The sequence below is a fragment of the Lolium rigidum genome, chromosome 3, assembly GCF_022539505.1.
Source record: "Lolium rigidum isolate FL_2022 chromosome 3, APGP_CSIRO_Lrig_0.1, whole genome shotgun sequence".
In the NCBI taxonomy this organism is placed as follows: Eukaryota; Viridiplantae; Streptophyta; class Magnoliopsida; order Poales; family Poaceae; genus Lolium; species Lolium rigidum.
In genome coordinates this window covers 187,918,094-187,930,254 of record NC_061510.1, presented here as the reverse complement: position 1 = coordinate 187,930,254, position 12,161 = coordinate 187,918,094, and the positions used below count along the sequence as shown (strand labels likewise).

At 43.1% G+C, this 12,161-nt stretch overlaps 1 protein-coding gene across 2 annotated transcripts; it reads left to right on the top strand.

The window, feature by feature from the left end:
• The first annotated feature begins 7,245 nt into the window (after positions 1 to 7,245).
• LOC124702827 (uncharacterized protein At1g10890-like) lies at positions 7,246 to 11,515 on the top strand. 2 transcript variants are annotated; one of them, XM_047235002.1, is made up of 4 exons: positions 7,246 to 7,391; positions 8,947 to 9,132; positions 10,800 to 11,019; positions 11,129 to 11,515. In XM_047235002.1, the coding sequence occupies exons 1-4, from the start codon at positions 7,261 to 7,263 to the stop codon at positions 11,393 to 11,395; spliced, it is 804 nt and encodes a 267-aa protein (XP_047090958.1). In that variant the 5' UTR covers positions 7,246 to 7,260; the 3' UTR covers positions 11,396 to 11,515. The 2 variants fall into 2 exon arrangements, with proteins under 2 accessions (XP_047090958.1, XP_047090960.1); XM_047235004.1 differs by having other exon boundaries at positions 7,303 to 8,328; positions 8,428 to 9,132.
• The last annotated feature ends 646 nt before the right edge of the window (positions 11,516 to 12,161 follow it).

Genomic DNA, 12,161 nt, shown 5'->3' with positions numbered 1-12,161 from the left:
TTTAGGTACTAATTGAAACCATAGCTCTTTGAATCAACAATGTGAGGTTTACTAAAAGTTTGCAATAGGACTTAATCAATTCTTGATTCTTTAACAATACGGTACCAATCCGTAAAGTTTCTTGTCAGATTTTAACAAGTATTTCTATCTCAATAACAAGACTAGCGCATGGTAGAAAACGGATGCCAATACTACAAAATTAATTCAAAATACTACTCAGACTATGTTTATGATAATTAGTTCATGTTTTAATCTAATTACTAATGAACTCCCACTTAATACAACATCCCTCATAGTTGTTAAGTGGTACACGATCCAAATCCACTATATCAAAACCGATCATCACGTGAGATGATGTAGCTTCAATGGTGAACATCAACATGTTGATTATATCATCCATATGACTCGTGTTCAACCTTTCGGTTTCCGTTGTCCCGAGGCCATGTCTGTACATGCTAGGCTCGTCAAGCAAACCCAAGTATTCCGCGTGTGCAACATGGCTTACACCCGTTGTATGTGAACGTTGAGTCTATCACATCCGATCATCACGAGATGCTTCGAAACGACGAACTGTGCAACAGTGCATACGAGGGGAGAACACTTTATTATCTTGATATTAATGTGAGGGATCATCTTATAATGCTACCGTCGCGTTCTAAGCAAAATAAGATGCATAAAGGATTAACATCACATGCAATTCATATGTGATATGATATGGCCCTTTAGTCTTTGCGCCTTCGATCTTCATCTCCAAAGCACGGACATGATCTCCATCATCAACGGGCATGATCTCCATCATCGTCGGCGTAGCGTTAAGGTCCATGGCGCCGTCTTCATGGTTGTTCACCTCATGTAGCAACTATTACAACTACTTTGAAATACTACTCAACATGAAATTTAAAGACAACCATAAGGCTCTTGCCGGTTGCCACAATACAATAATGATCATCTCATACATATTCATCATCATATCATGGCCATATCACATCACCAAACCCTGCAAAAACAAGTTAGACGTTCTCTAATTTGGTTTGCATATTTTACGTGGTTTAGGGTTTTCGAGTGAGATCCAATCTACCTACGAACATGAACCACAACGGTGATACTAGTGTTGTCAATAGAAGAGTAAATTGAATCTTTACTATAGTAGGAGAGACAGACACCCGCAAAGCCTCTTATCTTTTATCTCTAAATAGGAAGCCCCCACTACACCATTTTTCTGCCCTGTGATGCATCCACGTCATCTGTATTTCCCCCAGGTTGCATTCTCGCACGTTGCTCGCCGCCCTGGTACTCTCCGCCGCCGTGAGCCCGTAACTGCCTCAGACACAAATGCTGAGCATTCAACAGTTGCTCCATGCGCGCAGGTGGCCCCTTCTTCACACGTCCTCATCTCTCCTACATTTAATCTCCACCACAGAATTGCAGCGCCACTGCGCCCCTCCATCTCCTCCACTATCTCAATGTTGCAACAAATGCAGATGAAACTGTTTGATTTTATTTCTCCAACTTCATCTTCTCCACCGACAAATGCAAGGTAAGAGATGGACTCGCTCTCGCCTATTTTAAGCACCGGCCGTGGGTACTCCATTTCCGTTGCCCCGTGGCAGTTGGTGTCCGCGCCTGCGCAGATTAATACCTGAAGAGACAAATTTAGATTCGTCACTTCGTCAGGTTTAGCAAGGAATCAATATGATGGTGGCAGGGTAAGAATTTGATGCCCCCGGTCATCCACAACGTCGCCTCCTGATTTGCCTCCATCCGTTTCTCTCTGTTCCCTCCCCATCTCATTGCCCCAATCATATACTCTGATATGTGTCTCTGTTGTGTTCACGTGCCTTCAACTGATGGTCATGGGGTAGTTCTGATCCTTCTCATGTCTCTTTTGAGGACATATTTTTATTTATGTAGACATGATGTTTGATGAAAATCAAAGAAGATTCCAGGTGAAAATAAATTGAGGTAACTTCGCTTGCAATCCACGATAACATTCAGTTCAGTACTTTTTAGGCTGACATTCATCCATTTCATTTAGTTGTTTCATGCAGCCTCAAATTCCAAATTAAGTCATGCCGATGTGCCGTGTTGTCAGTTCCACATTCCATACGATACATTTCCCTTTCTTATCAGATGCTAGCTGCTTGCAATACTCTAGTGGAGCTAACTTATCGCAACAAGTTTGCTGTCTTTTTTTTCACAATCAGAATATTGATATAAAATGATTTGAAAATTTATGCCCAACCAATATTTGGTACATATATACCTTCAATCATTTGCGTGGTTGAGTCTACCGAAATTTATCACAGATATACACCTTTACAGATTCTGATAAGAACTGATATTTTCAGGTTTGTGAGTTTTTTCACCAGGTCTGGGCAAATATTTACAAGTGTTTCTCTTCTTATATTTCAAGCAATGTTTCGTCTGTCGGTCTCCATTCCAAGAATTGTTATACTATAACCTAAAATAACCATTGTACTTGCTGGACAGGAATTGAGTTTGATGGCATCCAGTACATGTGGTTTTCAGCTTTTGTCATCTTCATAATTTGACAGTCACTCACCTTAGTAGCATTTTGATATCCGTAGAGGCGTCTGCAAGCATGTTCTTTCAATTCCAAAAATATTATTTAAGCCAAATTTAATTGGTAATTTTTTTTTTGATTGATTTAAGTTCACTGTTTTGCTTGAAGTTGTACTATGAATACTCTCAGTCTCTACCGTATTTATAATAAGAAAGAAAAGTTGGGATATTTCTTTGGGCAGATCTCCCAATCTTTCATTTTCTTTATCCTCTAACCTATTATGATACACCATGTTAAGGCAATATCAGTGCATTAGTAATACAAGGGCTCGAAGATTGATATATAAATACATAGTGTCTTTTTTGTCACATTATCGACTTCTCGATTTTGGACATTGATTTGCCATTATTCCCACTTCACACCATAAATCTTAATGTCCGCTAAGAAATTCCGCAGCAACGCGCGGGGTATCATCTAGTGCAATACAAGTTGCATGTCGAACGAGGAACAAGTCTCATGAACGCGGTCATGTAAAGTTAGTCCGAGCCGCTTCATCCCACTATGCCATAAAGATGCAAAGTACTCAACTAAAGATAACAAGAGCATCAACGCCCACAAAACCATTGTGTTCTACTCGTGCAACCATCTATGCATAGACACGGCTCTGATACCATTGTAGGATAACGTTGCATAGAAAACAAAAAATTTCCTACCACGAACACGAAATCCAAGCCAAGATGCAATCTAGAAGACGGTAGCAACGAGGGGATTATCGAGTCTCACCCTTGAAGAGATTCCAAAGCCTACAAGATGAGGCTCTTGTTGCTGTGGTAGACGATCACTTGCCGCTTGCAAAAGCGCGTAGAAGATCTTGATCACGGCGCCACGAACGGGCAGCACCTCCGTACTCGGTCACACGTTCGGTTGTTGATGAAGACGACGTCCACCTCCCGTTCCGGCGGGCAGCGGAAGTAGTAGCTCCTCTTGAATCCGACAGACACGACGGCGTGGTGTCGGTGGCGGTGGAGAACTCCGGCGGAGCTTCGCTAAAGCACGCGGGAGCTATGGAGGAGGGGGGGCGGCTAGGGTTTGGGAGGGGGTGGCCGGCCACTCAAGGGGGGCGGCCAGGTTGTGCTCTTGGGGTGGCCGGCCCACTCCCCTTGGCCCCTCATTATATAGGTGGAAGCCCCAAGTGTTGGACTACAAGTCTCCGAATAAGACTCGAACCCAAAACCTTCCATGTGATAGGGAAACCTACCCAAGGTGGGAATCCCACTTGGGTGGGATTCCCCCCTTCCATGTGGGGGGTGGCCGGCCCCCATAGGGGAGTCCACTTGGGACTCCTCCCCCACTAGGGTTGGCCGGCCATGGAGGTGGAGTCCCTCCGGGACTCCACCTTCCTTGGTGGTTTCTTCCGGACTTTTCTAGAACCTTCTAGAACCTTCCATAGAACCTTCCGCATCATTTTAATTCACATAAAATGACATCCTATATATGAATCTTATTCTCCGGACCATTCCGGAACTCCTCGTGATGTCCGGGATCTCATCCGGGACTCCGAACAAATATTCGAACTCCATTCCATATTTCAAGTTCTACCATTTCAACATCCAACTTTAAGTGTGTCACCCTACGGTTCGCGAACTATGCGGACATGGTTGAGTACTCACTCCGACCAATAACCAATAGCGGGATCTGGAGATCCATAATGGATCCCACATATTCAACGATGACTTTAGTGATCGAATGAACCATTCACATACAATACCAATTCCCTTTGTCACGCGATATTTTACTTGTCCGAGGTTTGATCTTCGGTATCACTCTATACCTTGTTCAACCTCGTCTCCGACAAGTACTCTTTACTCGTACCGTGGTATGTGGTCTCTTATGAACTTATTCATATGCTTGCAAGACATTAGACGACATTCCACCGAGAGGGCCCAAAGTATATCTATCCGTCATCGGGATGGACAAATCCCACTCGTTGATCCATATGCCTCAACTCATACTTTCCGGATACTTAATCCCACCTTTATAACCACCTATTTACGCAGTGGCGTTTGGTGTAATCAAAGTACCTTTCCGGTATAAGTGATTTACATGATCTCATGGTCATAAGGACTAGGTAACTATGTATCGAAACCTTATAGCAAATAACTTAATGACGAGATCTTATGCTACGCTTAATTGGGTGTGTCCATTACATCATTCATATAATGATATAACCTTGTTATTAATAACATCCAATGTTCATGATTATGAAACTAATCATCTATTAATCAACAAGCTAGTTTAAACAAGAGGCTTACTAGGGACTCATTGGTGTTTACATAACACACATGTATCAATGTTTCGGTTAATACAATTATAGCATGATATATAAACTTTTATCATAAACATAAAGATATATAATAACCACTTTTATTATTGCCACTTGGGCATATCTCCAACAGATACGTCTCAAACGTATATATAATTTCTTATGTTCCATGCTAGTTTTATGACAATACCTACATGTTTTGTTCACACTTTATATCGTTTTGATGCATTTTCCGGAACTAACCTATTGACGAGATGCCGAAGTGCCAGTTCCTGTTTTCTGCTGTTTTTGGTTTCAGAAATCCTAGTAAGGAAATATTCTCGGAATTGGCGAGAATATTTCCTTACTAGGATTTCTGAAACCAAAAACAGCAGAAAACAGGAACTGACACTTCGGCATCTCGTCAATAGGTTAGTTCCGGAAAATGCATCAAAACGATATAAAGTGTGAACAAAACATGTAGGTATTCTCATAAAACTAGCATGGAACATAAGAAATTATAGATACGTTTGAGACGTATCAGGCCCTGTGTGGCTTGAAAACGCCGTACAGGCGTATAGCCGGTTTCAAGCTGGCCGTCTTGCCCACGGGTTATGGCGCCCATGGGCAACCACCCGAATGGGTAGGGCATGGGTCAATTATGTTACATATTAGTCTTAACCATGGGCAACCCGATTAGTCATGGGTAGGGTATGGGTATAAGATTGTGCCCGTGGGTGACCCGATGGGTCGCCCGATTAATACTTATAATTAAATTAATAATATATTATACTCCCTCCGTTCCTTTCTATAATGCCTATTGTTTTTTCGCTTTTGTTTCAGAATATAAGAGTAAAGCTATGTTTTTTGCAAAGAACCCCTTCCACCGATATGTTCCCGTCCCGAAAATCTGGAAACGAATGCGTTCCCGTCCGGTAAATACGGAAACCAATGCGTTCCCGCTCCAGAAAATGTGAAAACCAATCTGATTATGGAAAGAATAGCGGGAGAGAGGGAGTACATGACGCGATCGGTTATGGAAACAAGATTATTTTCTGAGATCTGATTTCAGTTTCCTATTTTGTTTCTAAGATTGCTAGGGGGTTTTGTGTCAAAAAATGGCTTGCGCTAATTTCCGTGCCAAAATACAATAGGAACTATAGAAAGGAACGGAGGGAGTAGTAGTATATAGATATTAGTCTTTTCTTTACGGAAAATAGGCTTGATATGCAGTTCTAAAAGTACCATATGAACACAACAGGCCTTTGGAAATCACCCACATGTGATGTTCACATGTTGTTTTGGGCCAAATTAAGCTATTTCCTACTGGCCCATGTAAAATACGACTTGGCTTCCCCGCTCTGGCTGGTCAGTGGCTCACTAGCTCGTGAAGTGCTGCATGGTTTCTGCTAGTCCACTATTTAGTACCACCTCGCTAGGAGGAGCGTGAAGCACATGTATAGCTGCATATATAAGGAACCACAACACCAAGAACTGAGTGCGATCCGTGTTATGACGCTTCAACGGGCCGCCTCGTGCATTGCGTTTGTTCTCTAATAAAAAATAAATTATATTAACTGAACTGGTATTTGATGTGCTATTTAATAAAATATTTGATGTGTCTGCAAACCCGATGGGCGCCCGATTGAGTCGGGTGACCCGATGGGTTTGGGTATGGGTAGGGTTGCCGGCAGAGATCTTTGCCCATTTGTTAATCGGGCATGGATTTGGGAGAGGTCGACCCGGCTAAACCCGACCTATTGGCAGGCTTAAGCCGGTTACTGCTGGTAGCTGGGCCCCACGCCCTAGGTTTTTCAGTTTTCCTCATCCCTCCCCCCACCCCCCCACGGTCCCACCTTTTCCAGCCCCCGTCGCCATTGCCGCCCCTCCCTCCCGGACGAAGATTCAGTGACTGGAGTACATCAAGTCACGCCGTGCCTGGACCTTCTATCTGCCCCACATTCTCGATCCAACGATTACAATCAAGCGATTCTAAAACTTTGCTGAATTTGTCTTTTTTGCTGCGCCTAAAATACAAAGTATTTTTCATTGAAACTTTTTCGTACTTACAACATGATTCGTTGGCAACATGTACAATTTTAGTTTTGAATTTTTTGATGATTTTGAAATATTGGGAGAGGTCGACCCGACTAAACCCGACCTATTGGCAGGCTTAAGCCGGTTACTGCTGGTAGCTGGGCCCCACGCCCTAGGTTTTCCAGTTTTCCTCATCCCTCCCCCCACCCCCCCACGGTCCCACCTTTTCCAGCCCCCGTCGCCATTGCCGCCCCCTCCCGCCCCCCCCCACCCCCCCCACCCATACACACACACCCACACACACAAAACCTTCCGGCTACGCAGGCGTCTCGATCTCCCGGTACCCGGTCAGATCTGCTACCGTTCGGGCACCGCGGTGGTTGCAGCTTCCAGCCGGATGCCGCGCGACCTGTCACGGTCGCCGCCCCGGCGGCGTCGGCGGTCGCCGTCCCCACTCTATCGAGGACGGAGGAACCGAAGGGAACGCGTCCCCAGCCGCAGCAGGTCCCCTTATCGTCCCTCCTATAGGTGATCTCCCATGTCACACGCCACATCAATCTGTCGCGCTTTATCTTTTCCCGTTGTTAATTAGCATTCGCTGTCTGTCGTGTATACTGTATAGAAAGGGTAGGGAAGGTATAAGGAGATGCTAATCAGCCGATTAGTTTTTCTATTTATTCATTTTTTTTGCTATGACATCGGATGTATTATAACTGCAAACCTGCTGAATGGACTGAGATTTCTGGGTCTCCTTATGGTTTTTGGATCTATGGATAGTTCGTGAGTTGTTTACTTGTTTTTTATTAACAGTTAGCAGGTTCTGCTAGTATCGCAGTTCATGTGAATATGTGATTGTTCTACTCCCTCCGTCCTGAAAAGTATGTCACAGATTTGTACTTTTCGGGACGGAAGGAATATGATATATTCACGATACTCAGATCATGTTTGGAAAATTGGAAATGAGGCATCCAGGTCAATTATGTCAATAGAATAGGGGGCTAAAGTTCTAATGAAATTCATGCTATCAGCCCGAACGAGCTTTGCGCTTTGACCTGGATGACATTCAATATTGCCCAAGTTAATGGAATGTTGCAATTTTATTTGGATTTTTGCATCTGTTTTCCACCATCCCACGAGGTTGGACTTCCATGCATTAGGTGCACCTTGCCCCCTTACATGGTTAGCCAGTGTCTTTAAATATGTAATTACGTTCGGTTTCGCAGCAACACTTATGTTCCCACCAGCCATTGGTGACATTCCGGAAAATAAGGAGATCAAGCAAAAGGATTAGTTAATCTTTCCTTTCTCAGAAAAGTGGTTGTTTGAGAAGAAACTTAAACACTATCCTTGTACTGGTTTAGGTGCATACTACAACCTACAAAATAAGCATGAATGACAATTCCTCATACTTGTGTTAGCTGAACAGTCCTGCAAGCTGCTCGATTGTCTCCGGTTATCCTGACTGGTGAGAACTCTTGTGGACTTGTCTTGCTGCCCACCCACTTTGTTTTAAATCCAGCCTCAAGCTGAAGTCAACAATAATGATCTAGTTGTTCATGGATAGGAAGGTATTGTGATGGCAACAGAGGAAAGCCGAATTTCGTACCAGGGTACACAATCTTCTGGAACATCTTTGGGCAAACACACGTGCAGGGGCCAAAAGAGGGTGAAGGGGAGAATTTGGTCAATAAATGTGGAGTTTCTTATGTTACCAATCTATATTAATCTTATATAAAAACTACTAAAATCTGCGGCGTCCATTTTACATCCAAACCAAGAAAAAGTGTTGAGGATGGAATGCATAAGGAGGCAGCTTGGAACATATGAGCAGATGATGCTTGAATATAATTACTGGTAATCTGCATTGCTTGACAAGAACTCCTTCGGTAGAAAGCATGGAACGTACAAAGATTTTTACTCTATGCTGTATTGCTGTGGAATCCTTCAAAGTTCTAACAATGTTTGAGGTAACTGCTTTCACTCACTTATTAGGGCTTCAGTAAGTGATAGTGATTGCCTGTTTCATGTTATCCTATCATTGCTCCTATATTTTTTCCTTACCATGGCAACCTTTGCATTCCAGAAGGAAGAGCCCTTCACCCTCCTCTCCTAGGAGGCGCAAGAGTCGATCTCCATCAGAAAGACGTAACAAACGAAAGAGAAGTTGGAGTGTCACTAGCTCCCCAATTGCCAAATCAACTCCTCAGCTTAGGTCTCCAGAGAATAAGAATGTCATTGATAAGCAAAGGCTAGAAGAAGAAAAGAAAAGGTGGGGAGTATCTGCTTTGCTATTTAGAGTTTGGATATGCAAGCTACCAACCAAATTGTTTACTGTTTCCCTCTTTGCCTTACCCCTTTTCAATGTTGACGAGCTATTGCTTAAGGATATTTTCATAGTGATATTGTATTGTATTCATCTTGCTGCTGTTTTCACCACATTGTGAGGTCAGGTTCTACTTGGCTATCTGTGCTCTAAATTATATCTTTTCCAGAATACATGTATTTTAATTGCTCTAGATTTTTCAGAATACACATTCACAGTGGGTTTAGTAATATTTTTGTCGAACAATAATATATGGACTATTATGTTGATATAAATGTTAATTTGATAATCTTTTCCATACATGGATTATTCTGTTTATAAAATGAAGGCACATCCAACTTTCCTTACTGCTAGTACCTCTTTGTTTAGATATAACTGCATCTTATATGCTTAAGTTGCTGCAAGCTAGCTGTGAAAAGGCAATCTATGTACAGTGCATTGAAACTATGTTGAATATAACTCAGTAAGAAATGAAATTAGTCGCAACACTCCACTATCATCACCACAGTTGGTTCTATTTCCATGTTTATGCAAATTAATAATGCTATTGTTCATATGCTATGTAGTCAGGTTGCAGTTCTCAGTTTCCTGTGCTTATTCAATGGCCAACTTTTTATGTGAGGACAATTAGCTACTGGCTTAGTTCCAATTTAGTGGCGTTCCTTTCTTCTGATTTAGTTCCGGACTTCTGGTGTTGTTTTGGGCTTTCTGTAAAAATCATTACCATTTTAACTATTCACTGCTCTTCTGGTTTTCAATATGGAATAGTTCGTTTGCTGCCCTGACATGTAACGTATAGATGGGAATGAAACTGAAGTGGCAGAATATTAAATTGTATCATTAAACATGGTGGCTTTTCAGTTTATGTTTAGTTTTTGTCTATTGCCTGTTATTTGAAGTGTGCTAACTCTTTTTTTTTTGCTTCCTCAAAAAGTGATACTCCCTCCATCCCACGAAACATGTCTTAAGTTTATCTAAATTTAGATGTATGTAGAGACTAAGGCTTTGATGTTGTTTTCGTTGTAGAGACTAAATAGTGTCTAGATACATCCAAATTTAGACAAAGTTAAGACATGTTTCATGGGACGGAGGGAGTACTAGCCAATTGAGTTTTTCTCAAAAAGTTCAATGCATGGTTGGTTTGATATATGTTCTGAGATACATGTAAAAATATAATTTAATTGGAATATTGAGATGCATGTAAAAATGTCATTTAGTTGGAATAGTGAGACGCTTACATGATTAGCTCTAAATCTGCCACAAGTTACTTGACATTCTTCTCTACAGGCTTTTCTGAAGGAAGCTACTGCTATAGTTCCACTTATTATATTTGATGATGCAATTGGTGATCCTTTATCTACTCTTGACCAGTTTTGCTAATTCGTTTTTTGGATCTGGAATCATAATAGAGGTATGCCTAAAATGTATTAGTTTGTATTCAACACTGCTGATGAAAGGTATAGCTGATGATAGATAGCGTTAAAGAATGTAAATCTAGCGCCTTGCTTTTGGCTGCTTTTGTTGCCTTGAATATTCTTTTTATGGAAGTGTTGGCATTTAGGAATATTATATTATCCAAAATTCACTTCTTTGACTTGTTCTCGCAATTGCAGGTGCCAAATAGAAGTTGAACTGAGACTATTAGAGGAGGAAACAACAAAAAGAGTTGAGCAAGCTATTAGAAAACAAGTTGAGGATAGTATGAATTCTGAGGAAATTAAACATGAAATACAAAGACGTATTGATGAAGGTCGGAAAAGGATACATGGAGAGGTGGCTGCTCAAATCGAGAAAGAGAAGGTGTCGGCGTTGGTAGAGGCCCAGCAGAAAGCTGTAAGCTCCTTGCCGCTGGCATGTATTATGCACCCTTTGCATGATTAATTTGTCCTTGTTATAATTCAATAAAGCTCATATTTGCTGGTACTCATTTTTGTTGCCACAGGAACATGAGAAGAAAGAGCGAGAAGAGCTAGAGAGGAAGCTTGAAGAAGACCGAAAGAAAGCAGAGGAGGCTCAGATGAAGGTAGCTATGGAGCAGCAACAGAAAGAGCTGGAACGGTATCAGGAGTTGGAGAGGCTTCAGAAAGAGAGGGAGGAAGCCATGAAGCAGAAACAGATGGAGGAACAGCAGCAGAAGCAGAACCAGATGAAGCTGCTGGGCAAGAACAAGTCGCGGCCGAAGCTGTCGTTCGCTTTTGGGACGAAGTAGTGTCGATTTGCTAAGCGAAGATAGCACCTTAGTTTCCATTTATAAACACCTGTACGTAACTGATCATTGCTGGTATGTCGCTCAGACAAATCCTGGTGTAGTAAAAGTTGTTTCTTCATCTGTCTTAACTTGTTAAGAGCATCTTCAGTCACGTCCTCCAAAACTTTTTGAAGGTGTCGGTCATTTAACCGGCCCTAGTCGTGCGCTCCAAAGGCTTTTTCTACCTGGCGCGGTCCAATACGCTGTTCGGCACCCCAAGGCCATCCCCGCTCCACAGGGACGCTTCGGGCGTGGCGGGCCCAACGTGTCATTGAGATACGAATGAAGCGCATCAACTTTGCCTTAATAGCGACAAGGGGTAGGTGAGACGTCTTGTTGGCGCCGTGCCTCCTTGATGTGGCGCTGCACCTCCTCCACGCGTCGCCACCGTTCGCAGGCCACCGCTTGTTCCCACGCTTTCCGCGCGTATAAAAAGCCGTTTCCACTCAATGGACGCCACCACAACCGCCGACATCCCTTTCTCCATCGCAAAACATGCCTCGTCGCCTGCACACCACCTTCGAAATGATGAGCCCCGCTGGCGGCAGCCAGTTTCCTCCACCACCGTCTCCACCTCCACCTCCATCTCCACCACCACCACCGCCGGTGGAGTTCGAAGTTGACCCGCAGCTGGCGGACAACGAGGAGTGGGAGGCAGCGGCGCAAGCGGGCACCATAGAGGCGTTCGACGCCGCGGCGGCGGAAGAGACGCGCCTCCGCTGGAGGG